General features: G+C 41.3%; 1 protein-coding gene across 12 annotated transcripts in view; it reads right to left on the reverse strand.

The window, feature by feature from the left end:
• Positions 1-1,374: 1,374 nt before the first annotated feature.
• Positions 1,375-27,069, reverse strand: part of KCNMA1 (potassium calcium-activated channel subfamily M alpha 1) — a 759,662-nt gene continuing 733,967 nt past the window's right edge. For 7 of the 12 annotated variants that reach the window (XM_068255423.1, XM_068255413.1, XM_068255412.1 and 4 more), the window contains 4 exons: positions 20,615-20,733; positions 18,856-19,080; positions 5,863-5,882; positions 1,375-2,059 (listed from right to left, as the gene is read on the reverse strand). In XM_068255423.1, the coding sequence (XP_068111524.1) occupies positions 1,905-2,059; positions 5,863-5,882; positions 18,856-19,080; positions 20,615-20,733 (519 nt within the window). In that variant the 3' untranslated portion in view covers positions 1,375-1,904. The remainder of the gene's footprint in view (positions 2,060-5,862; positions 5,883-18,855; positions 19,081-20,614; positions 20,734-27,069) is intronic. The other 5 variants (XM_068255414.1, XM_068255422.1, XM_068255421.1 and 2 more) reach the window with 3 other exon arrangements.

A 27,069-nucleotide genomic window follows, 5' to 3' on the forward strand; every position in this document is an offset into this window, starting at 1 on the left:
TTTCTAGTTTTCCAAGTTCGCCTCCCCATTGAAGTCTATTGTGGTTCGCGGAAGTTCGCGAACCCGGTTCGCGAACTGAAAATCAGAGGTTCGGGCCATCTCTATTCAACTGTTCACCGACAGGCAATGGAAGGAGATAGCGTGGCCCCACAGCTTTATGATGACAGGACTAATTATGTATTTATATAGGACCTTCACATTTCAATCACTGTGTTCTGTTAGGTTGCAAACTTTAGTATACCTTCTAACTCTGTTCCATAAAAAAAAAATAAGTTGGACTAATATTCTAATAGTTAAAACTGGATTTTACTCTCAATTAAACAATATACATCCTGAAAGTAAAAATGAAAGTGTAATTGATTTCCGGAAACAAAATATTAAACATTTTACATTGTCTCAGTTCTCCCTGCTGTAATACTTTGCATCTCCCTTATCAGCATGAGAGAGGGATGATAGAGGAATGCAACCTCTGTGAATATAGCATAGCCGGGATCATTAAGACTTCATGTTCTTGCATTGGCCATGCTTCAGCAGTCTATGGTACAATCACTGAGCCATAGATTAGCTGCTAGAGCAAACTTTTAAACATGCCCACAAACAATGTCTGGCATGATGATTTTGGCTTACTGCAGGAGTGAGGATAAAAGATGACTCTGCTTGCTGCACCTATGCAATGGAAGAAAAGCGTTGTCATCAGGCAACTGAAGGTTCACTGTTACAATACAATTGGAACCTGTGATTTCTACAAGACTAGAGGACATTTGATAATACAGTATACATTTCTGGGGTATGCAAGGTTTTTCCTTTTTTTTTCCTATCTGGCTGGAGTTTTTATTTTTAGTGCTTTTGAAGGCCTAACGTGATTAAAGCAAAGAAATGAGGAATACCAAGTAACCAACTAAAGTGTTCACCAAGTGACCATTTGCTTTGTCTGTGATTATCTTGAACTATCCAGCTGCATTTGTTACGCTTCAGTAGCCTCTTCAAGGCATTACCTATAGACCCCTAATTTTGATTTGCTCAACAGAATTATGTTGATAAAGAAGGAAATATATATTTAATCTGATGCAAAAATTTTGATTGTTGATGAAATGGTGATTAGATTAACAACATGATGTATTGTGAATGGGTTGCATATGAAAATGACAGCATTTTAATATTGCAAGTAGAAAAAGAAACAATCAAAAGGTAAAGAACAAAACTCTAGCCTGAGTAGTTGCCCTTTTGAATATTGTGTTCATATAACAGCAGTATACGAACCCATGAGATCCTTCATTGATAATATTCACTGACTGTGATAACTGAAATGTAACAAAACAATTTTGACCAGGATTATCCCGATCTCATACAATACTCTGTGGCAGAAACATGAAATAGTTCATCAGCAACATCCTTTATTTTATCTTTCCAACACAAGGGTAACCTGCTGAGCATCCAGGGTGTGGTGATGTCCAAGGAGGAGGCGTGCTTGGTCTTCTCCAAAGGAAAGTGTTTAGTTGTACTGAAAGTAAGTTTGACACATGTCCCTTCATCACTTTCCCATATAAATGGCTGTTTTTCATCCTTATTTTTTGGGCAAAGACTTGACAAAAAATATATATATATTTTTCTTTCTAATGAATAAAAATAATTTAAAACACTAGAGGCTATACATGACTATATAGATGCTGTCCGTTTATAAATTAAATAATGTACACTTGCTTTGTCCAGTCACTGTATACCTGCTGGAAGTACAAAACAAAGTCTTGCTTCTTACAGGCCTATTGAGCAATGACACTCCTGAAGTACCAGTTTTGCTTGCAAGAATTAGATTGTTTTGCAAGTCTGGATACGTCTTCAAGTTCTGTGAACAGTTCTTTGATGTTTCTCCCCCCCCCCCCCCCTAAAAAGTTCAGTTTTTTGAATCAACATTCATCTTCGACCTCTCGAATTGGCGGAATCAAGCTGCTTGTTGATTTGTATTGATTAATCTGATTAGCCATGTGTGTGCTCATTGGCTTAATCTGAATGTTTCTGGGGTAAGCGTTTTCCATTTCATCTGTATACCATTTCTTTTCTGCTGTGAAGCAAAGATTGGGGAGATAGGAAGAGGAAAACAAGAAGGGCATAAGGGGTATCATGCAAAGAAGGCAGTATTTATGTGATAAAATAAATACAAAACGTAAGTGCCAAAAAAAGTATAACAGAGGAAAGGCATAATGCAAAGAATAAGAATTGTGGGCAGAGATAAAGACAGAAGCAAGAAGGATTAGTAGCAGCAAAGGGTGAAGGCAGGAAATAAATGGAAAAGTGGTTTTGAGGGGAAGACAAAATGGGAAAAGGGAAACAGGCATAGTTAGTGCTGGAAGCCAAATAAATTCAAACAATCATTAAAAATGAGTGAAAAAAAATTGTGATAAAGAAAAAACTGCAGCAATGCGAAAACAGTGGAAAATCTGCTCTTATGGCAACTTCACCTACATTATTATTGTGCTGGGTATACATGTGACCAATTATGGCCATATAGTAATGATTTGCATATTCCACCCACTGCCCTGAACTGATGCATTATGGGTGTTGCTTCTTACTAATGTAGAGGAGAAACCTGCAAATACTTTCAGGCAACATTGTACTGCAAGGGCTAATTGTACCACATTAAGCTTTCACGTTTGGCTCTCTGAGGTCTATTTATCACAACATGCTCCTGTTTACACCAGTATGTAATTATGATTTCAATGTTCTCAGTAATATCAAACAGTGATTTAACCTATTGCTGCTGGTTAAATTACTCTATTTTATGGAGCTATGGTCCAGTAGCTTGACTCCATTGTTTATAAGTGGCATGTTTCATCTCCCGATAAAGTTTAATTTATTTTTTTCCAAGCAAATCACCATAAGACTGTGTAGCCCTGAAATAGCAAAAGGAGAAGCCATATTTGTGTTTTTGCTCGTGCATTGTAAGCGCTCTCTGTTTGGAAGATGAGGGGGTTAACTGTCTCTCTAATAAAACTGGAATATTTCAGTGTAATTCCTGTTCTTTTAAAGCTCCCAGATCTCTTAGAACACATCACAAGCTCTGAATTATGAATGAGGTTTTAAAGAGACGGATCTGGATGCGTCGTTTTAACAGTGCGTTGTATTAAAACCTTGAGATGTGTACACATCAAAATAATTTCAGCTCCATTTAAAAAGCCATTTAGTCGGTATGTGACACATAGTGGGACATATTTCATTCGAGAACAGCCAGTTGTGCCTCAAAGCAACCTTTCAACGATAGCATGTTAAAAGCCTATCTCTGATCAGATGAACACATTTCATATATAATGTTTAGGATTATTATTTTTTAATACAGTTTTTATCTACTTTCTCTCATCCACCCCCGCCCAAACCTTAGCTTGCGCTGTCACTTCTGATCGTCATTTCGAGTTTTGTTTCTATTTGGCCTGTTTTGTAGACTTCAAACGGTTGACCATGTGCCATAATTATATATTTTTTTCCCCCTATTTGAGTTTGTGAAAAATAATCACCTCCTTTTTGTGAACTGATATTAATGTAAACTACAGGAATTGTAATCAATCTGACACAACTGCTGCATGGTCCCTGCACATAGACTAGTTTCCTCTCAGCTCAAGTCCTTAGGGCCGCGGAATACCTGATCGTGGGCATATGTAAATACTGTCTTGAGCTCTAAGGCTAGTTTCACATATTATGCAGTGTGATTGTCCTGTGGCAGGAGAGCCCAGGGCAGGACGGTCATACTGCACTATGTCCCCGTTCATATTACCCAGGGTATGCATAGCGCCGCTCCCCACTCAGTGACGTACTCCTTGTTGGAGAGGAAGTGTGTCACTGGATTTCCCGTCGCTCTGCAAATGCACACAGCTACCACGATTGGTCGTTTACACGTACTGCATTGCCATAGACTTGCATTGATGCATAATCCGTGTGGTAGGCATGGATCATGGATCACTGCAGAGTTTGTGGCCGGCTTGCACTGATTTTGCTACTTCTGTCACATCGCAATGCTGTGTAAGTTTCCATAGACTTTCATTGTAGCCTAAATCGGACTTCTACCATAGCCTCTGCATCATGCACAGCCTTTCTCACTGACCTATGCAGAGATGTGTCTAAAATTGGTATTTTAAAATAGATTATTCTCAAGTTCTGTGAGATACAGAAAGCTCAATAATGGGTTGTACAAAATAAACAATACGGACAAACGACCTTGAGCTTTACCTTTTCGTTCTGTCTTTTGCATAGTTATTTTAGTGTTTTTATATTTTAAAAATTGAATAAAATTGATTATAAAGAACAAGATTTTGGTAATGATCAGACTGATTTTGCCATGCTAATTAACAAACCCATAGGACTGTGCCCTAATGCTTAAATAATTCCTAAATCATAAGCCAGAATTATGCTATTTATTTAGAGCCACAGAAAAACCCTGCTCCTCATGGCTAAGGCCCCTTTTCCAGGCAGTGAAAAGCCTCTCAAACTCTCACAACTGCTTGCTGCTACCTGGTAACTGCTTGCTGAGCACACAGATCAACTGCAGTTGGAAATTAGCCCTAAAGGTCTGTAGATAACTGCAACTTAGGACATCCAAAACCATTGCTTAAATTTGCCAAACCACCCTTTCTTTATTACTAACCAGGGACCTACTGAAGCTTAAAAAAAGCTGCTTTGGGCATCAACCTCATAGTTTCATCTTATAAAATAGACACCAGGCAATGGCAAATAATGATGCTTAGAAGACATTCTTACCTGTATATCGACTATTTTTACATCATTTCAGGCTCTTTTTATCCTGCCTTTCGACACTAATGCATCCTTGCTAATCATCTCATGCCTATTAAAATGTTTTTTAGAGACATTGATAACAGCCACTGTCACAGGTCACAGAGAGCATCTGATATTACACTGTGTACAGTACGTGTGCTAGCATTTTACTGTGTAATATCTCAGATGTAATGAGCAATTAAATAGATGTGCATGTTTTCAAATGTATACAATATTCTTGATAGCTATGCCAAAGAAAATGGACTTTGTCATCCACAAGATTAATTTAACATTTTAAACCAGGGTCTACTTAAACTTCAAAGGAATAAACACTCATATTTCAGCAACATACTTTGAGTTAGAAAATATTTTGAAAGGTAGTGTTAAACTGTTGATTGATATAACACATGTAAGTTGATTTACTGCCTGCAAAAATATATTTACATTTGAGGAGACTTTGGCAGAGATCTCTAACTGCACATCATATATTCATAGGGCTAAAATTCAGATTTAGAAAATATAATGAAACTGATAAATCTGGTAGTAATCTCATTGGCCCATAGTTCCCTTGTGTACTTCACACCATGGTGTAACTATACGAACTAACATAAAAAACAAACACAGTATGACACTGAACAGGGAGGAAGGACAACTGAAGGATTTTGAAATGGGGACAACCAATCAAAAAGCACAAGGGTGCATGCGAAATAGCAAGCAAGCCGGCAGTGAGGAGCCACATAAAGACAGTAGCGACAAAAACAGCCAGTTCAGATCAGAACTTCTTGTTAAAGCTGAAATCAAAGAACAAATTACACACTACACAATAAGAGTAACAGGAAAATACCAAACAATGGAAACCCCTTGGCAGCTGGAACAGCCTGTAGTGCCCATTATGACAAATATCTTTAAATGCACTACATTATATTGTTGTTGCTTTCCAGCGGGAAAGGGGCTTGAACTAGTGACCTCTGATAGTATATAGATATATATCCTCTACTTGTATGTTGTCATTTTTCTACAGAGGGTTTCACAAGGACAGAGTTATAGAAGGAAGAGGAAGCCCACAGAAGCCTCTAGTGCATGCAGAACTGGGAGGATCCATACCTTGGCCAATTCTATTCGTCCTTGTTGCAATTTAGAGAGAAAGGTAATCTACGTGAGTCATTTAACATTTGCTGTTGACACAAGTTAATTCCCTGCATCTAAGCTGACAGGTGAGTAGAAGTGTACTACAGCTTGTCTTTCAAGGGTTATGTGGCTAATGTAGACTCTTCAGTCTTGCAATCTAGCTTTGTGAGGTATCAAACCTAATTATTTCCATGACTGCATCTCAGAGAGAGTAAAGGTGCCCATACACTCTTAAGATTGGCAGCAGATAGATAAGAAATGCATCTGATGATCTATCTGATGCGTTTTTAGAACATTTTTTACCAGGATAGAATTCCAATAGATTTCAGTTTGAAATCTATTGAATTTCGATCTGATGGCATTTTTTTGCCATCAGATTTCCATTAAGGCCAATGCAAACTGATAAGCAATCTCATCAGATCGACCTAAATTTTCCATCCTGCCAGTTCGATGGAAATCCATCGAAATCGATCGAAATCGGCCATCGATCGGTCGATTGGCCAACCGATTTGCAAACGATCAATCGATCGATCGATCGGGATCGATCGGTCGGCCAGAAAATCGGCTGAGTGTATGGGCCCCTTAAGATAGCTTAGAGTAATTCAGGTAAAGTCAGTACCAGTGAACACCTCTGATGGACTTTCCATTACCCCAAGAGACTTCTCAGTAGGCGGTAGTAGAGGCCTGCACGGGTCTAATTTTTCAGACCCGCACCCGCAACCCGCTTTCTGGTGAATTTGATACCCGCACACGCAGACCCGCGTTTTCCATTTTCTTCTAAAGTACATATTTAAAGCAATATTGGGGAGCTGTAAAGTAAATAAAACCTTTTTTTTTATACACAAACCAAAACCAAAGAAGTGTTTTTAAAGATTTTTTTTTTGTCGGTATCCTGGTGCCAGCATTCATCACAGATTTTGGGAAGGCAAAAGATACAGAATTATCTTATGCTTGTTTTGACTACCCGCCACCCGACCCGCAGCTGCAGAACCGCTACCCGCACCCGACCCGCACCGCGCTACCCACAACCTGACCCGCACCCGCAGTATCAGCAATTCGGGTACCAGCACCCGACCCGCATTGCGGGTTACCCACGGGTACCCGACCCGCTGCAGGCCTCTAGGCGGTAGTCCTAAAACTGCCTTCTACGCTGATAGTTATAGTAGATAATTAACTAGTTCTACATCAATCACTTTTCTAATTTCAATCTGAAAATTATTATGTTCCTGCTGCTCTCCATGTCTATGAAAATCCATGTGAAATGTCACCCCTGTGAGCTATGCGCTCATGCTAAGAAAGAGGGGGAAAGTTTTTAGATGATTTAGTGCAGGCATGGGCAAACTCGGCCCTCCAGCTGTTACGGAACTACAAGTCCCACAATGCATTTGCCTTTATGAGTCATGACTGTGGCTGTCAGACTCCTGCAGTGCATTGTGGGACTTGTAGTTCCTTAACAGCTGGAGGGCCAAGTTTGCCCATGCCTGATTTAGTGCATTAATACTAGCACTAAACTAACACCTATTCTGGAGTGTTCATATAGTTATTACATACACAGTAGCCTGTAGGGCTTTTCATACTTTGTCTTTTTCATATTCTATGTTCCAAATAATACCATGAAAGAAAATAAAAATAGCACAATAGTTGTGACATCTTTTACAAAAAAATACTTTAATAATGTACTTTAAGGTATTGCATTGCTGCTGATATACTGAAGTGACTGAATGCAGCAAGCATCAGAACCTGAATTATATATTTTGGTTATTAAAAGTATGGTTTGACAGTCTTGCCTATAAGCTCTCTAAGATACTAAGGCTGTACACACACCAGTGTAAGTATAATTGTCCACAATACCAGGGAAGATATACTGGTGGTCTTTCATGTAGGATCACTAATAACCAGCTTCAATAGTTCTTTCATTGTAATGCCAGCAGCAGGGCTCCTCTCGCTTATTCTATCCCTGTTGCTCAGCATAGTACAGAACAGCTATATGTCTGTTCAGGTCTTGTTCACAGAACAACCTTTCCAGGTGACAATTATTGAGAGTGTGTATTTCTATCTATACGATACACAGCACATTTATTAGTTTGTAAAATTATATTTTTTGGTCTGTAAACTTGGTGGGTATCCATTGCAGGCCACATCTCATGATCAAAGCCACTTAAAGAGGATCTGTAACGTCAAAACGTCCCCTGGGGGGTACTCACCTCAGGTGGGGGAAGCCTCCGGATCCTAATGAGGCTTCCCACGCCGTCCTCCGTCCCTCAGGGGTCTCGCTGCAGCCCTCCGTGCAAAATGACATCATTATTTACCTTCCTGGCTCCTGCGCAGGCGCTCTGACGGCTGTCGGCTCCGAAGTAGGCGGAAATACCCGATCGCCGTCGGGTCTGCTCTACTGCGCAGGCGCAAGTTTCCGGCGCCTGCGCAGTAGAGCGGACCCGACTGAGATCGGGTATTTCCGTGTACTTCAGAGCCGAGAGCAGCCACAGCGCCCCCGCTGGAGCCAGCAAAGGTAAATATTGAATTTACAGTCGGGTCTGTCGCCGGCTGTTCAGAGGGCTGAAGCGAGACCCCCGTGGGACAGAGGACGGCGTGGGAAGCCTCATTAGGATCCGGAGGCTTCCCCCACCCGAGGTGAGTACCCCCCAGGGGATGTTTCTGATGTTACAGAGTCTCTTTAAAGCAGAACTATAACCACATACTAAAAATAAAAGTAAGGCTGCCTTCAGGGGCGTACCTAGAAATCCCCGCCCTGGGCCCCCCTGCAAAAAAAAAATCCGCCCCCCAGGGCCCGCTCAGGGACTTTTGGGGGCAGGAGGGGTCGCAGCATAAGAGGACAGTGTGGCAGATCGGTGGGGAGGGGGGAAATCCCCCCCTCCCTCACCTCGGGCTCTCCTCTCAGCGCTCCCCCTCCTGCAATCATTGGTGGCAGCGGGCAGGCAGCAGCAGCGGCGGTGGCGGCAGGATGAATACATTACCTCCTTCTCGCTGGAGGACTTCCGTTCTCTAAGAGCAACTTCCTGTTTACACAGGAAATTGCAAGAAGCTCTTAGAGAACAGAAGTCCTCCAGCAAGAAGAAGGTAATGTATTCATCCTGCCGCCACCGCTGCTGCCTGCCCGCTGCCACCAATGATTGAAGGAGGGGGAGCGCTGAGAGGAGGGCCCGAGGTGAGGGAGGGCGGGGGGGAATTTCCCCCTCCCCACCGATCAGCCACACTCTCTTCTTATGCTGCAATCCCTCCTGCCCCCAAAAGCCTCTGAGCGGGCCCTAGGGGAGCCCCGGGCCCCCCTGCGATGGCAGGGGTCGCATCCCCTATTGTTACACCAGTGGCTGCCTTCTATACAACTTTTTAAGGTGCCTATATGCTGTCTTATGGACCCCAGTTGGTCTTAAAGTGTAACTAAGGTCAATAAAACTGTTAATATATACTTAACCCGATGTTTCAAAGACTCTTCAGACTCCTCCAGGCTTCTTCCTTCATCCAGCCTCCACTCCTTCCTGCTACTAGGACCAGTCAGACCCTGGTGCATAAGTAGTACACTCAACATGCCCCCGTTTATCATGCTGCTGCACAGCTGTGCACAGCAGTTGTGGCCAAGAGCATCCTGGGCATGCACAGTTTGAAATGGATTGGTACTGTGCATGTCCTGCATGACACACAGCTTTGCAGAAGCACGTACAGAGAGGGCCTGCACATGGACAGCACATGTGCCCTGAAGATCCAACTGGAGTTCCAAATGGGCCATTCAACTGTAAAACTGAGGGACGGCTGGATGAAACAAAGTAGTCTGGAGGGGTCTGAAGAGTCTCTAGAACAGAGATGTCAAACTCCAGTCCTCGAAGTCCAAGATCCTCACACATTTTTGGCACAGCTCAAATTAACTGATGGGACTGAATCAGGAAAGGTGTGTGGTTCATTTAGTAGAACACATTTTTCCATTTTTAAGTCCATCCTAAACACTGGCATGTATAGGGCCTTTGAGGACTAGAGTGTGACACGTGTGCTCTAGATTAGAACACAGAGGAAAATATAAGCACTTTTTCACCTCAATTAACACTGATTGGATGTCCAGAGTGGTCATACGTAATTGACACTGAAGCAAAAATAAACGTATGACAATGAATTGTATGTGTAGTATGGATAATTAATAAAACATTAGTAGCAAAAAATATATATTTTTATTTTCAGTTATATAGCTTTTTTTGTCTGCATCAGACTGTCATATTTGCAGTTTACAAATAACACTCTAATGACTCTAATGACCTTTTGAATTTCACTGCAGTAAAACCTTAAACAACCAAGAAGCAGCGAGACACAGGTTGAGATAACTGCTTCAGAAAACAGGACCGTCTTCCACCAAGTTGGGTTGAAGAGCTCAGAGAAACTCTTTTGCATAGATAACAACTGAAGTTTCTTAACTCTTCCTGTACTGGAAAACAATATGAGACTATTTTCTTTGCTACTTATCTTTATTTCTTAGCTGTACTACACATACAATCATTATATAAGTTTATTTTCGCATAAGGTTTACTTTCAGGGGAAAAAATGTCATTGCATGGGCTTACTGACTAGCTACAATCATTATGTTTGATGAGTAACAGAAATTATTTTTTGTTCTTAGCATAGTATGACACAGCGGCACCTTTAAAGGACAACTGTAGGGAGGCTGCCACGTTTTTTTTTCCTTTTGTGCAATACCAGTTGCCTGGCTGTCCTGCTAATCCTCTGAACAAGCATGCAGCAGATCGGATGTTTCCTACATTAATGTCAGAACTGACAAGATTAGCTGCATGCTGGTTTCTGGTGTTATTCAGACATTGCTGCATCCAAATAGATCAGCAGGGCTGCCAGGCAACTGTTATGTCTTAAAGGGAACCTGAACTGAGTAAAATTATTTAAAAAAACATATGAGGTAACTTCAATGAACATTACATAGTTACCTTGCCATGAGTTCCTCTTAGAAACTCACCATTTTCTTCTGACAACAATCCCCTCCATTTCTGACAACATTTTGTCAGAAATGAAATATATCAGTTGCTGTCAGTTATATATCAGTTGCTGTCAGTTATAGCTGAGAGGACAACATGTTTCCCTATGGCTCAAGTGGGAGATGTTACAGTTTAACAGTGTGCGGACCATTATGGGGTAATGGCCATTTTCAAAATGAAGGTTGGAGAATTCCTTTGATCACAGTGAACAATTGGGACGCAGGAGAGGAGAAAGAGATTGATAAGTAGACTACACGGGAGGTAAGTATGACCTGTGCGTGTTTATTTTGAATTTTTATTTTCAGTTCAGGTTTTCTTTAAGGGGGAATAAATATAGCAGCCTCTATATACCTCTTGCTACAGTTGTCCTTTAACTGTTTACATGCAGCAAACTGCACGCAAGTCAGTAGCTTTACATCATACTCTCATGCATGAGACTGCTCTCGTTCTCATGTCTGCTTCACTCACACAAAATTATAAATGAGTCAGCCATATTATATTTTAAAATTCTAGTTACCTTTAAGTTTACAGCTACCAGCCAATTAAAGAGTTAAAAAATTCTGACCAGCGGGTCAGCAGCTTGAATAGTTCAGATCACCAACAGAAATCCTATTTAGGCCTGGAACCCACTACAAATCGCTAGTGCAATCTCTAAAAGTTTTTAAGCAGTTTTTTTTGTAAGCGATTTCCTGTTTTCTGGCAATTTTGATAGCGATTTTAAAAAGTGTAAGCTTTTTGATAGTGATTGTGATAGCGATTTGCAATTATCGATTTTAAATCTGAATGGACCTTTCAATTTATTATAATTTTCATTTACAGTTTGCAGCAATTTAAAATCGCACACAAATCACTATACTTGTGTATACTTTATATTGAAGCACAAACGCTGCCAAAATGCTGCATGGCCTGTGATTGCGCTTTTGCTAATCGCAATTGCTACTGTGGAATTTATTTACATTGGTAGAGCATTTAGGGAAATTGCTAGCGATTTAAAGCGCTCCCTAAACCCTCACAATGCTCTAGTGTAGTGTTCCCCAACCCTGTCCTCAAGGCCCACCAACAGTGCATATTTTGTGGAAATCCACAGAGGTAGTTAATCAGCTCTGCTGATACACTAATTACCTCACCTGTGAATGTGTGTGGCTTTCTGCAAAACATGTACTGTTGGTGGGCCTTGAGGACAGGGTTGGGGAACTGTGCTCTAGTGGGTTCCAGGTATTGGGCTGGGAGCACACTTGTTTGAATTGTGTACGTTTTGCCACAGAGTGGAAAACTCATACGGAATTACACGTAATGAAAGTTAATGGGCTGCACTGCAAATCGCAGCACATGGCAGAAAATTCATGGTTTTCTGCACAGACAAGTGTGCCTCCAGCTTTAAACAGAATATTAAAAAAGTAGAGTAAGGAACTTAGACAAGAATGTTAGCACCATATTATGTCATAAGAGCATACATGAATGCCATACTGCTAGCATTTCATGTCACTATCACTTTAACACCCAGTGCATGTAAAATAAATAAATGTTATATATATATATATATATATATATATATACATACTGTATATTGTTTTTGCATGGGAAAGAATGGAGGAAATATTTGATTTTTGTTCTCTTTTTATTCTCAAATGTAGTTACAGAACATACATGAAATGTATGAAGAGAAACCAGAATAGGAAGCAGTGTCCATAGATGCTAAGCATGGTTGTACCAGGTAACATGCAATAAGGCACTGCGCGGCTTGGTTCTAGAGAATTTGGCACTATATGTTCCTCTACACATTTTCTTCCATATAGCAACATACACTGAGAAGTTTGTGGGAGGAAACAGCATTCCGACAGAATCATCATACTCACATTCTGCTTTTAAGGTGAATTGTTCAGCTATGGAACCCGAAAGTCTAATGTGCTCACAATGTCAGTGGATCTATAGAATGTATGCAGTGATGGGACAGCGCATATCTCATGCAAGCTTACAGGGTGTAAGACACATTTTTTTCATCAGAACAAAAGCTTTAAGTGCGCTTTTCCCTTTCCTGCTTGGACTCCAAACTTACAAGGCCTTATTTACCAACATTGGTGCAGGAAAAACTGATGAAAATTGGAGAAATTGACCAAAGCAACCTCAGATTTTAGCTGTCAAATCAGATTTTAGCTGTGAAATGAAACAAGGAATCCTGATTGTTGTGCTGGGCAACTCCTCCATGTTTGCTTCCATTTTATTTGTACTTGCCTTGATAATTTAGCCCTAGTGTGTCTATAAAGAGTAGAACAACCAGGTGAAATCCCTATAAAAGTGTCATTAATAAACTGAAGACATTTTACACCTAAACACATTTTCCACAGTGATAGCACAACTTACCAAATCTTTTGATCTGAAAAAGTTATGCAGATGGGGCCAAGTCACAAAAACGTGGGCATTAAAATGTTTAACCAATATGCAATTCCCACTTTGGCTATTGGCTAGTGTAGGTAGAGTGGAGGTAGTGTTAAGAGCAGGTAGGGGCTGATTTAATTGCTTTGTTATATGTTCAAGTTTACTCAGTTTACAACCATACTATTACAAGTTTGACAAGTATACCTTGTGCTGCAACTTTACTAATATCAGACTGCCATTGTCAAATCATTACCATGATCTGCTCACTTAGGTCTTCAAGAGGATCAAAAGACTTACAACCTTCTCTATAAGATCCCTAACTTACTTGATCCCATCCTCCACAAACTCCCTCCTTGAATTATTAGCATAAGCACCTTCCCATACTGGGAAACTGTGCACATACTGTATTAATAGATTACTTGATTCCATTAATTTTGACCATCGGCTTTAAATCTCACTTCCATGAATTTTACACTACTTAACTACAATTAAAATGTGATTCATATATGTCCCTGAGTTATCACAGTAGGACAAACTGAGTACCATACTCACATAGAATGGGCTCTAGAGACTTTACTGCAAATGAAAGCAGTGCATTCTCTTGGAGACTATCTCCTAATTAAATAAAATATATGGCCTATGATACAAGTTTGCCTGCATAAATTGTTTTCATACAATATTATAACCTAACGATAATCTTTTGCCAAGATCCACTATTTTTCACTTAAAAGCTTTTAATTAACTATTTCAAAGTCTACCTCTCATGAGCATTTTGGGAGAATGTTGCCATCTGTGCCATGTAAACTTTCCATACAAAGTCAGGGAGTGTGGACACATGCATGACACATGTCACCAGGGAAGTACTATGTTATGCTAGAGGAAGCAGGTACAGCAACACATAGCCACCTGCTGTCCATTCTAACACTGACCTTACTTCTTATAAAGAATGTGGCAGTGCATAGAAATTTGCACAGCAGTGAATTCTCACACTGTACCACACTGCATTAATGGGAGTGCCATGTCTGATCTTCCTTTGTACTGGATGCTATGTACACTGCAGTGAACCGTATACTAAACAAATGAGCTCTAAGGCAGGGGTCACACTTGAGAAAATGACTGTGTTCTGCCGCAATGCGAAATCGCATGTGAAAATGCACATAATGTTTTCCTGTGGTCCTGCTGCAATTTCAGGAACCCTCTGTGTTTTGGGGATGCAATTTTGTTCATGCGCTACTTTATTGCATGCTACATGCGATTAGTCATCGAAAATCATTAGCTACTCTAACAGGGGTGTAACTATATTTGACCGGGCCTCCCTCTGCAAAGAAATGTTGGTGGGCCAGGAGCTAGGGGGGTCTTGTACCAAAAGTCTTTATTATGCAGAATGCACAGTGGAAGCCTAATTATACATTACATGCTCCTGGCAATTGTCATGTTTCCTCCACTTCCTGGTTAGTTAAAAAGTGCCATGCAACCAGCCAATTACTATGTGGGGACTGAAGCTGCATGGTAATTGGCTGGTTGCACAGCACTTGCTAACTAACCAGGAGGTGGAAGAGACCTGGCGATCGCTAGGAGCTTGTAAAGTATAATTAAAGGAACTCCGAGCAGTGCAGAAACTATGGAAAGATGCATACCATTTTGAAACTCTCTTTCTCCTCTTTCCAACAATATATAAACCGCCGCCCTACAGCTTTTAGTTTTCGCTATTTTTGCGATCAAATTTGCAGCAATATAACGAAAAAATAAAAGCTGTAGGGCGGCGGTTTATGTGTCGTTGGAAAGAGGAGAAAGAGAGCTTCAAAATGGTATGCATCTTTCCAGTTACTTGTATTACACAGAACTACTTTTCCCCAAAGTTGGCAGCTCCATTCAGCTGCCGACTTTGAGGAAAAGTCCTCCTGTGTAATACAAGCAACTATGGAAAGATGCATACCATTTTGAAGCTCTCTTTCTCCTCTTTCCAACGACACATAAATCGCCGCCCTACGCCTTTTAGTTTTCGATATTTTCGCAATCTAAATAGCGGCAGCCGATTTTGATCGTGAAAATAGCGAAAACTAAAAGGAGTAGGGCGGCGGTTTATATATCGTTGGAAAGAGGAGAAAGAGAGCTTCAAAATGGTATGCATCTTTCCATAGTTTCTGCACTGCTCATAGTCCCTTTAAGCTTCTGCTGCCCATTCTGCATAATAATATTAGGTACAGGGCTGAACCCACCCCACCCCAGTTCCCATGCCCTCCGGGGCTATAATTACACCACTGTACTTTAACAATTGTCTGTGTTTTTACTGTAACAATTGTCCGCAATTGCTAGGAACACAAATTTGCATTTGGCATTGTGTGAAATCATCTGCGCTTCCCCCAAGTGTGACACCTGCCTAAGAGGTAAACAATATGGCTACCCACATCATGGAACAGTCACACTTTTTAAACCGTTTATTTTGGATTTTCAGGCCTAAGCAGGGTTTATTTTATAAACAGTAATATGTGTTGTATTTGGGTCAAATCGAAATGGAAATTGTACCTAAAATATTATAGATATACTTTAAGTATTTAAAGTTAAAATAAATGTGAAGTTAGAGAACTACTGTATAGAAACTTCTATCGTTATCCCCTTTCACACAACTAACAATTGCCTGGCATACTGAGCTTTTTGGTTTCCTGTCTCGCATACCTAAACAAATATACAAACAGATCTAATGTAATATAATGCACACTTTCTGGGCCCCATGTAATTGCAGAACTTGCCAGAATTAATTGCTGAACTTCTGGTTGTAAAGGCAGAAGTGTCTGGAAAATGGAGAGTGGCAAGCAGTGAACTGGCTAGAGCCTGCAGCGGACTGTACCCCCACAAACGTCGGAGCAGTTTTGCATTTCTCACTGTCACACTTACTGGCGTACAAACCAGGCAACGTAACCAATATTTACGTAGCAGGGAGAAAAAGTCTAGGAGATATCACCCAAGCAAGGTTTTTTTCCCATCCTGTCAGGAAAAAAATGCAATTGCATTGGGCAATAGGTACGTAACCTTTCTTATTTTTTCCTCCCAAAGCAATTGCCAGTTTCATGCTGCCAGGAAGTGATATGTCCTGGCAAACAAAAAAATCAGTCGCCCTCCTGAAAACCTTTTTCAACCACACGTCACCCATGCATACCAAACTACCCTGCATAGTACATAGTTACCTAGTTAGCTTGGTTGAAAAAAGACATTCGTCCATCAAGTCCAACCATGAAATGGGGCAGGGGGCCCACGACTGGCACACCTATGCATGGTTTCTCTGGCACAGTTGCTCAGTGCCAAAGCCACTGAGACTCCCCTGCAAGGGGTTTATGTATCCTTTTTGCAGCATTCCCATTTCACAGTCATTTTTTTTTTAACACTGGAGCAAAGTAGTGCTGTGGTAGCCCCTGTTGTAAAGTTTTCTCAGGCCTTTACATGCCCAGAAGAAATTGCTCTGTACTCATTTATTAAATGCACATAAGGGACTTTTAATTTGTTTTCCAGTGGGTAGCAAATATGAGTGCAGAGTAATGTGTTATGAATAAGCAACCTCTATGCACTCCTTACATAAGCTTTTTCTTTAAAGGACACCTGAAATAAGAGGAATATGGAGGCTGCCATATTTATTTCCTTTAAAACAGTGCAACTTGCCGGGTTATCCTATTGATATTTTGCATGTTATACTTTTAGCCATAGACCCTAAGCAGACAAGCAGATCAGATGTTTCTGACTGAAGCCTGACTAGAGTAGCTGCATGCTTGATTCAGGTAGGTGATTCAAACACTAATGCTTGATAGACTGGTATTGTTTTAAAGAACATAAATATGGTACTTCCATATTCCTTTCAATTCAGGTGTTCTTTATTTTTAGCTCCAAACTCAAACTCAGCTGACACCAGCTTCTCTTATGGCTTTTTAAATGTGTGAATGCATCTTAAGAAGCAATTCTTTCTCATACTGACATACTGTAGTTGGCATGCACAGTAAGCCTAAGTACTCAAAAAACTGACGGGTCTTTAACAAAAATAAATAAATAATAAGAATTGCCATCAACTGCTCAGCCTAGTTGGCACACATAACCACCACCAAGTTCAAACTATTCCTTAGTACATATATAAAGCATTTACCAGCTTTTCAAATATTTAAAAAGAACCAGAAAAAATGCTCTGAGGATCTATGATAAAGTACCCATTTCTTGGGTCACTTGCAGTGATATACCAGTAACAATCATTAAGAAAAAAAAATGTACTTTTGAATTTGTTGTTTTAACAATGTTTTGATGGTAGAATGTGGTGGTGTATTTTGTACAGTGCTATACTGATGGCTTTCAGTGTCAAACAGTTAGCGGTAAGGAAAAAAATATAACATCAGAGCTTAAGACTCATCCACGTATATAGTAGAATAAAACATGGCAGACACAGACGAGATCATATAAACCATTAGGAGACAAGCTGCTCCTTTAGCATGTACTACTCAAAAACTGCCTCATGACTGACAATTACTTAAACTATTTTTTAGTATTCACATTTTCAGCTACTTATTGGGGTAAACGTTGCAAGATTGGGCAAAGAAAACTTAAGTAAGGGTAGAGTTACCCAAAGCATTTATACAAGTTCTGACTGCTAAATCAATTGATTGTGATTGGATGCTCTGGGTTCCAGCATTCATTTTGCTGCAGTTTTCTTTGCATAAATTGGATCCCTTGTTCTTGTTGCCTCCCGAACCTGCATGTCTATATAAGTAAAGGTTTGGATTTTCAGCTACTGTTAGGTCTTATCTGCTGGAAACATATGCTGCCACAGGCCTAGCACATGTGAGATGTGGCTAGCTTTTTAATTATTCCTTTGCATATTGGAGTAAATGCTTAGGTTCCACAGTGACAGTCTGATCCTATTTTATTCTTATTTGCCGACCATCACAACAAGAGTGACCGTGGTAGATGCCGTTAGTTTAAAATAAACTAGTCCAGGGTCTTGTACGTGAGAAACAACTGCACATACTGTTAAGTCATTACAAACAATGCCATGCACTCATGACTAAAACACATGATGACGGACAGTGCATATGAGGCAGGGAGGAGAGCATAAATTTGGACATGGGTGTGGTAGGGAATGGACACACATATGGAAACATAATCACACGTCACAGCTAATGTTAAGCTTTTGCCATATTTGTGCAATCAACTACGGCATTATGCATCCTGTAGAATTGGTGTTTTTATCACCTGTTATTGCCTATAGCCACAGTATTCATTCACAATTCCCCTCTTTAGTCTAAAACAACATCCTCTAACACTACCCTTTTTAACTGCATTTTGTTTTGTGTAGAGCGCTCCTGGGCATTAAACTATCTGATAACTAGAGGGTTTTGTCTCCAAACAAGTTTCTTTTTCTAATTTTTACCCTGTGCAACTGAAAGTGTAGATTTTAGCAAATGCATAGAGATTGGCTCTTGTTATAAGTAAATAACCCCTTAAGTGGTCTTTGTTCTACAAAGTGGGTCAATGAGATTCATCCATTCATAGTAATACTCTCATGAATGCCTCATCTCACCCTACCCTCCCTCACTACGGTCCCAATCACAGTCTGTCTTCCAGAACGTACTTCTGTTTGTCACGTGCGTCGCGAGCCTTTGCCCGGTTCTGGCGGTTTGCTGAAGCTGGGATGGAGTGAACAGATGAGCTTTTTTTGCTTGAGGAGTGTGAAGAGTGCGAGGAGTGAGAGAGGCTGGCACGAGACTGGCTGGCATTGTGGTCAAACTGCATTAGGCAGAAGATGAGGTCGGTGGGCACCATCTCAAATTCATAAGGAGGATTTGTGATAACATATCTAGAAGAGAAGAGAGGAGAAGATTTTCTGGCTGGAATGCTGTGAGAGTTAAATAATACAGTAATACAGTAGACTGCAGTAGTGATTGTTTTATCACCTGATTTACAAAATACAGGATATGGCAGGCCATACATGCATCAATTTACTGGCGGATTCAATCTAATCAAAATCGGGGGTAAATTTCAATTGATCAGATGCGGCATTATTGACCCATTGCACATTTACTGACCCAGCCATCACGATGTCCTCACATGGTTACAATGATCGTCCGTTAAAATTTGACAGTGCTGTTTTATAACCAAATATTTTATTTGGAAGAGTTTTCTTTACACAGTGCTGCAGGCTCTAATATTAAACTCACATAAACACTTATCAAGCCTATGTATCATAGATGTACAGTATATATGCAACTTTTGGCATGTACTAGCAATGGTATAATAAGCAAACTCAAAACACACACAGACATCAGTACTTGCTGTTCAATTGCCAATATGTAATTTATTCGTATAACTTTTAAAGTCAACAGGTTACATATAAATATCACTCCTTAGATCTATTCAAAGATCCTATTTTTAGGTCATGCAATATGACTAATATAGCTTATGACCCTCTGCACATCCCTCACACCACTTTCTATTCTGCACAAGATAATGTATATTGATATACTGATGCTGAAAATGATAATCACCTCCTGATTTAATGTAAACTCACAGTGACAATACATATAGATCAATATGATCAATAGAGATAGCTGCCAGGGACAGCACAAGCTGCAAAAATCTGCTGTTGTATCTCATAAACGGGATAGCACATGACCATATAGTCCATCTACATGATAACTGAAATATCAAACTGACTATATAATAGAATGTTCAATTAGAGACCAGAGACTAGTCTCATCTATGAGAATAGGGATAATGCAATAGCCTCAGAGGTGTTGCCTAAAAGACTCTGTATTGGGCAGTTGTAACAAGTATATGAAATTCCACTTGCGGCTTGGGAACCAGATGTTGTATTCAAATGCCAATTAAAAAGTTATTTTATCATCTAGGCCTAATATTAAACTGCCTTCTGTCATTATCCTCATATTGAACATTTTCAAAGGTACTACTTAATCATATTTTTGAATATGTTCAGTGGCCTACCTTGCCTACCTTGTTGGTGATGCACATGTACTGCTGTTGAACTGTAGGCCCTATTTATTTATTTTCATACACACAAACAAACAAACAGTAATTTAGTCGTAATTGAATTAATTATAGAGGGGGGCAGAGTTTGTTTCACAGCAGAAAGCCACAGTACTCACAGATCCGTGCAGTTTGTGTCCCGTACATTACCGTAATGTCTCTACCTTTCAAACACTATTGTTACTAAACCAAAATGAAGGACAGCAGCTCACAACTATATTATAAGGTATAGTAAAGCAGCTTCAGGTCACACAAGACACTTTGTAACCTGCTCCAGATACATCTCTATGCAAAATACCTAGGAAATCATTTTACTGTAATTTATAACCTTACAAATTTGTACTTACCTTTTCGTACACTGACTTGGCGTGCTTGCATGTGCATCACGTAGCCGATATATACCAAAACAAAGCATGTTGTATGTTTTCAGTGCTTTACAGTATAGATCCCCATAACATCCTCCATCCTGTACAAAGACATATGTGCAATGAAAGCCATGCATAAATCTCTGCATATTGATATGACTGAAAAATCACAGTTCTAGGTATGGCTGTGCAATGTTCCTGGATTTTCTGAAGACTAATTACCAACATTAACTATTTACCGTATATAACCCAACCTCAGGCACACATATTTTCATAGTGCCAGAATTGTTTTTTTTATATCTGTATAAGCTCCTTGATTAGTGGATGTAAGTTAAATTACTTTTAGCCACTTAAGGACCACAGTCTTTTTGCCCCTTAAAGTGAACCTAAAGCCTGGAAAAAAAATGAGATTAACTCACCTGGGGCTTCCCTCAGCCCCCTGCAGCCACAATAGCAGCCTCCTGGCCGCAATAGCAGCATAGGGGTTGATATACAGGCTGGCAACGCGAACAATCACTCGCGTTCCCACGCCTGTCGGCCGGTGACGGACAAACCGGAAGTGTTCGCCGGCGGGTCCTGGAGCGTCTGAGCGGGGCTGCGAGGGCACCAATCGGCTGCAGGGGGCTGAGGGAAGCCCCAGGTGAGTTGATCTAATTTTTTTTCAGGCTTTAGGTTCACTTTAAGGACCAGGGCTTTTTTTTGATTCAGACCACTGCAGCTTTAACGCTTTATTGCTCGGTCATACAACCTACTATCTAAATGAATTTTACCTCCTTTTCGTGTCACTAATACAGCTTTCTTTTGCTGCTATTTAATCGTTGCTGCGATTTTTAGTTATTATATTCATCAAAAAAGACATGAATTTTGTCAAAAAATTATTTTTTTTAACTTTCTGTGCTGACATTTTTCAAATAAAGTAAAATTTCTATATACATTTTTGTCCAAATTTATTCTGCTACATGTCTTTGATTAAAAAAAAATCCAATAAGTGTATATTTATTGGTTTGGGTAAAAGTTATAGCGTTTACAAACTATGGTGCCAAAAGTGAATTTTCCCATTTTGAAGCATCTCCGAATTCACATAACCTGATTAATATTTAGAAAACACAAGAATAATTCCTATCTGGAGTGTGTACATTATAAAATATAACTTTTATTAATATAATTAAAATTAAAATGAATTCATATCTCTCCTTTTTCTGAACACCTGTCAGGTTTCATGAGGTGCTAAAATTCCAGGATAGTATAAATACCCCCCCAAATGACCCCATTTTGGAAAGAAGACATCATAAAGTATTCACTAAGAGGCATGGTGAGTTCATAGAATATTTTATTTTTGTCACAAGCTAGTGGAAAATGACACTTTGAAACAATAATAAAACAAAACAAAAAAAAGTTTCCATTTCTGCTAACTTGTGACAAAAAAAAATGAAATTTGCCACGGACTCACCATGCCCCTCTCTGAATACTTTGGGGTATCTACTTTCCAAAATGGGGTCATTTGTGGGGTGTGTTTACTGTCCTGGCATTTTGGGGGATGCTAAATTGTAAGCACCCCTCTAAAGCCTAAAGGTGCTCATTGGACTTTGGGCCCCTTAGCGCACCAAGGCTGCAAAAATGGGTCACACATATGGTATTGCCGTTCTCTAGAGAAATAGTATAATGTGTTTTGGGGTGTATTTTTACACATACCCATGCTGGGTGGGAGAAATATCTCTGTAAATTAGATTTTTTTTGATTTCTTCACACACAGTTGTCCATTTACAGAGATATTTCTCCCACTCAGCATGGGTATGTGTAAAAATACAGCCCAAAACACATTATACTACTTCTCCTGAGTACGGCGATACCACATGTGTGATACTTTTTTGCACCCTAACTGCGCTAAGGGGCCCAAAGTCAAATGAGTACCTTTAGGATTGCACAGGTCATTTTGAGGCATTTGGTTTCTAGACCACTCCTCACACTTTAGGGCCCCTAAAATGCCAGGGCAGTATAGGAACCCCACAAGTGACCCCATTTTAGAAAGAAGACACCCCAAGGTATTCCGTGAGGAGTATGGTGAGTTCATAGAAGATTTTATTTTTTGTCACAAGTTAGCGGAAATTAATTTTTATAGTTTTTTTCACAACGTGTCATTTTCCATTAACTTGTGACAAAAAAAAAAAAATCTTCTATGAATTCACCATACAACTAACGGAATACCTTGGGGTGTCTTTTTAAAATGGGGTCACTTGTGGGGTCCCTATACTGCCCTGGCATTTTAGGGGCCCTAAACCGTGAGGAGTAGTCTAGAAACCAAATGCCTCAAAATGACCTTTGGATAGGACATTGGGCCCCTTTGCGCACCTAGGCTGCAAAAAAGTGTCACACATGTGGTATCGCCGTACTCAGGAGAAGTAGTATAATGTGGTTTGGGGTGTATTTTTACACATACCCATGCTGGGTGGGAGAAATATCTCTGTAAATGGACAATTGTGTGTAAAACAAATAAAAAAATTGTCATTTACAGAGATATTTCTCCCACCCAGCATGGGTATGTGTAAAAATACACTCCAAAACACATTATACTACTTCTCCTGAGTACGGCGATACCACAGGTGTAAGACTTTTTTGCAGCCTAGGTGCGCTAAGGGGCCCAACGTCCTATCCACAGGTCATTTTGCGGCATTTGGTTTCTAGACTACTCACGGTTTAGGGCCCCTAAAATGCCAGGGCAGTATAGGAACCCCACAAGTGACCCCATTTTAGAAAGAAGACACCCCAAGGTATTCCGTTAGGAGTATGGTGAGTTCATAGAAGATTTTATTTTTGTCACAAGTTAGTGGAAATTGATTTTTATTGTTTTGTTTTTTTACAAAGTGTCATTTTACACTAACTTGTGACAAAAAATAAAATCTTCTATGAACTCACCATACATCTACCAGAATACCTTGGGGTGTCTTCTTTCTAAAATGGGGTCACTTGGGGTTCCTATACTGCCCTAGCATTTTAGGGGCCCAAAACCATGAGGAGTAGTCTGGAAAATGAATGCCTCAAAATGCCTGTTCAGGGGTATAAGCATCTGCAAATTTTGATGACAGGTGGTCTATGAGGGGCCAAATTTTGTGGAGCAGGGTGGCCTCTGGATGACAGGTTGTATTAGCACTGAAGTGCAGGAAGCGCAGGATGTTCTCAAATGGTGACCTGGAAATGGCAGCAGAGAACATGGGCATGTGCTGTATTGGGTGCGTAGACCAATAAGACCGCAATACATTCTTTTTGACTAGACCCATGTTAGGAGAAGGCCCCAAAAAAATGTTACGTTCAGAAACTTGGAGTGGTTTCCACCGAAAAGGATGGGCATGGTAGCTTCTTGGATTGGCGGTTGCGTATTGTGTGGCATAACAGTTGGTCTCAGCCACAATTAAGTCGCAGAGACCAGCAGTGATCAGAAAAAAAAAATTCTGTCACTGCGGTGGGGCGGGTGAGGGTTTGGCCAGTTGATCAGAAGCCCGCAGTGGGCAGATTAGGGCCTGATCTGATGGATAAGAGTGCTAGGGGGTGACAGGAGGTGATTGATGGGTGTCTCAGGGGGTGATTAGAGGGGAGAATAGATGCAATCAATGCACTGGCGAGGTGATCGGAAGGGGGTCTGAGGGGGTTCTGAGGGTTTGGTCGAGTGATCAGGAGCCCACACGGGGCAGATTAGGGCCTGATCTGATGGGTAGGTGTGCTAGGAGGTGACAGGTGGAGACAGGAGGTGATTGATGGGTGTCTCAGGGAGTGATTAGAGGGGGGAATAGATGCAAGCAATGCACTGTGGAGGTGATCAGGGGGAGTCTGAGAGCTATCTGAGGGTGTGGGTGGGTGATTGGGTGCCCACAAGGTGCAGATGAGGGTCTGATCTGATGGGTAGCAGTGACGGGTGATTGATGGGTGATCAGTGGGTGATTAGAGGAGAGAACAGATGTAAACAATGCACTTGGGAGGTGATCTGAGGGCGGGTTTGCGGGCGATCTGAGGGTGCGGGCGGGTGATCAGGTGCCCGCAAGGGGCAGAGGAGGGTCTGATCCGATGGGTAGCAGTGACGGGGGTGACGGGGTGATTAATAGGTAATCAGTGGGTGATTAGAGGAGAGAACAGATGTAAATAATGCACTGGGGAGGTGATAAGGGGGAGGTCTGAGGGAAATCTGAAGGTGTGGGCGGGTAACTGGGTGCCCACAAGGGGCAGATTAGGGTCTGATCTCAAGGGTAGCAGTAACAGGTGGTGACGGGGTGATTGATGGGTGATTGATGGGTGATCAAGGATTATTAGAGGGGAGAACAGATGTAAACAATGCACTTCGGAGGCGATCTGAGGGCAGGTGTGTGGGCGATCTGAGGGTGCAAGCGGGTAATCAGGTGCCCGCAAGGGGCAGGTTAGTGTCTGATCTGATGGGTGGCAGTGACAGGGGGTGATTGATGGGTGATTGACAGGTGATCAGTGGGTGATTACAGGGAAGAATAGATGTATACAATACACAGGAGGGGGGTCTGGGGAGGATCTGAGGGGTGGGGGGGGGGTGACCAGAAGCCCCCAGGGGGAAGTTTAGGACCTAATAAAAGAAATAGTGTTGACAGATAGTGACAGGGAGTGATTGATGGGTGATTAGGGGGGTGATTGGGTGCAAACAGGGGTCTGGGGGGTGGGCAGGGGGGAATGAAAGGTGCTGTGGGCAATCAGAGGGCAGGGGGGGGCAGAGTCAGTGTGTTTGGGTGCATACCTGGGGGGCTGCAGCCTGCCCAGGTGGTCCCTCGATCACTGGGACCACCAGGGCAGGAGGCAGCCTGTATAATACGCTTTGTATACATTACAAAGCGTATTATACGCTTTACATGTGGCGATCTGAGGCTAAACAACCCGCCGGCGCTCCCGAACGGCCGGCAGGTTGACGTGACGGGTGGGCTGAGCCTCTTGCTGGCGGGCGGACGTGTCACCACTGACGCGATTGCCGCCTAAACACGCCCATCGGCAGCACCGCGTATTGCGGTCGTTCCGGCCCAGCACTTGCCGCCGCCCATCAGCTGTGGGCGGTCGGCAAGAGGTTAAAGTGCATGATCAGGAGCCCTTCAGCAGCTATTTCTTGTAGCAGAGTTCCAAACTATAAACTACAATTTTCACAGGTGATGCTGCTGGAACAAGGAGATTCATGATGTCAACTCCTTCAGCTGGGCTGTTTCTTCTCATGTGAACCTTCCCCTCCCCAACACACACACACCACACACTTCTCCCTTAGACCCTTTTGCACTGGGATTTGCAAAACACAAAGATTCAATTTCAATATTAAATGAGTATTTGACCACTTACTTGTCAACTTTTAAAACAAGTTGCATGCTAGCGTGAGAATCAGATATAGGTGTAACGCTTTTGGAAAAACCATGGCTCAATATTTTTCAGCAAATTAAAAAACAATCTAACAAATGAACTTGCATTAGAGAAACCTGTTAAGTTATTTTTATGCTGGTATAACACTCCTTATAGGATTCATATATTAATCCCTCTCAATCACCAGGCTGGTTTTGTAATTGTCGGTCCACGCTAGTACATATGGTCTGGCATTGTAGAGAGGTTCAAGTGTTCTGAAAGAAGGCTCGGAAAGTATTTTGTATGGTAATTAAGCAAGTTGTTAAGCCTACAGTTGTTCCAACATTGATTCTATTTCCGAATCCAGAAGTGCGCAAGGCCTTTAGAAGAATTGTGTTTTTGCTAGCTACTATATAGACAATATTTACAAATTGGAAGGCTCCCATCCTTCCTGTTGAGCAATTTGAAAGAGTTGATACAATCATGGAAACTGACAAGTTGGTCCACAGCATTTAAGGTGCCTTTCTAAAATTCCAGTTTGATTGGTAGGGGTGGTCTGAATATAGAAAGCCGTATTCTGGACTATATGGTTAGGTTTGCTTTCTGACAGATGAGCTGTTCAGGCAGTTTACATGGACAATGTATGTGTTGTTTCAAACGTATTGTACATTGTATTACTCTATTTTTTAGCATTGCATGATGGTTTGGTTATTACTAAAGGTGCCCATACACGTACTCGATTTCCCGCCGACAGACAGCAAATTTGATCACTGTGATCGAATCTGCTGTGAAATCGATCTGCAAACGCTGACTGATCGACCGATTTCCGTCTGAAACCGATCCAGTCGATCTGTTTGTGCTGAAAATTTTGCTTGATCGCCGGCGGGTCAGGAGTCCGTCCATTGCAGCGTTCGAATGTCCGACCGACGCTAGCGGCAATACATTACCTGTTCCGCCAGCCGCCAGCCCATGTCCCCGCTGTCCCCGAGATCTTTTTTTTCCGCACTGGGCTCCAGCTGGCTTCACTTACTTCCCGTCCAGGGAAGTTTAAATAGTAGAGCGCCCTCTACTGCTAAAACCTCCCCCGACAGGAAGTAAAGTGAAGCCGG

The sequence above is a fragment of the Hyperolius riggenbachi genome, chromosome 10 (genome assembly GCF_040937935.1).
Source record: "Hyperolius riggenbachi isolate aHypRig1 chromosome 10, aHypRig1.pri, whole genome shotgun sequence".
Lineage (NCBI taxonomy): Eukaryota > Metazoa > Chordata > Amphibia > Anura > Hyperoliidae > Hyperolius > Hyperolius riggenbachi.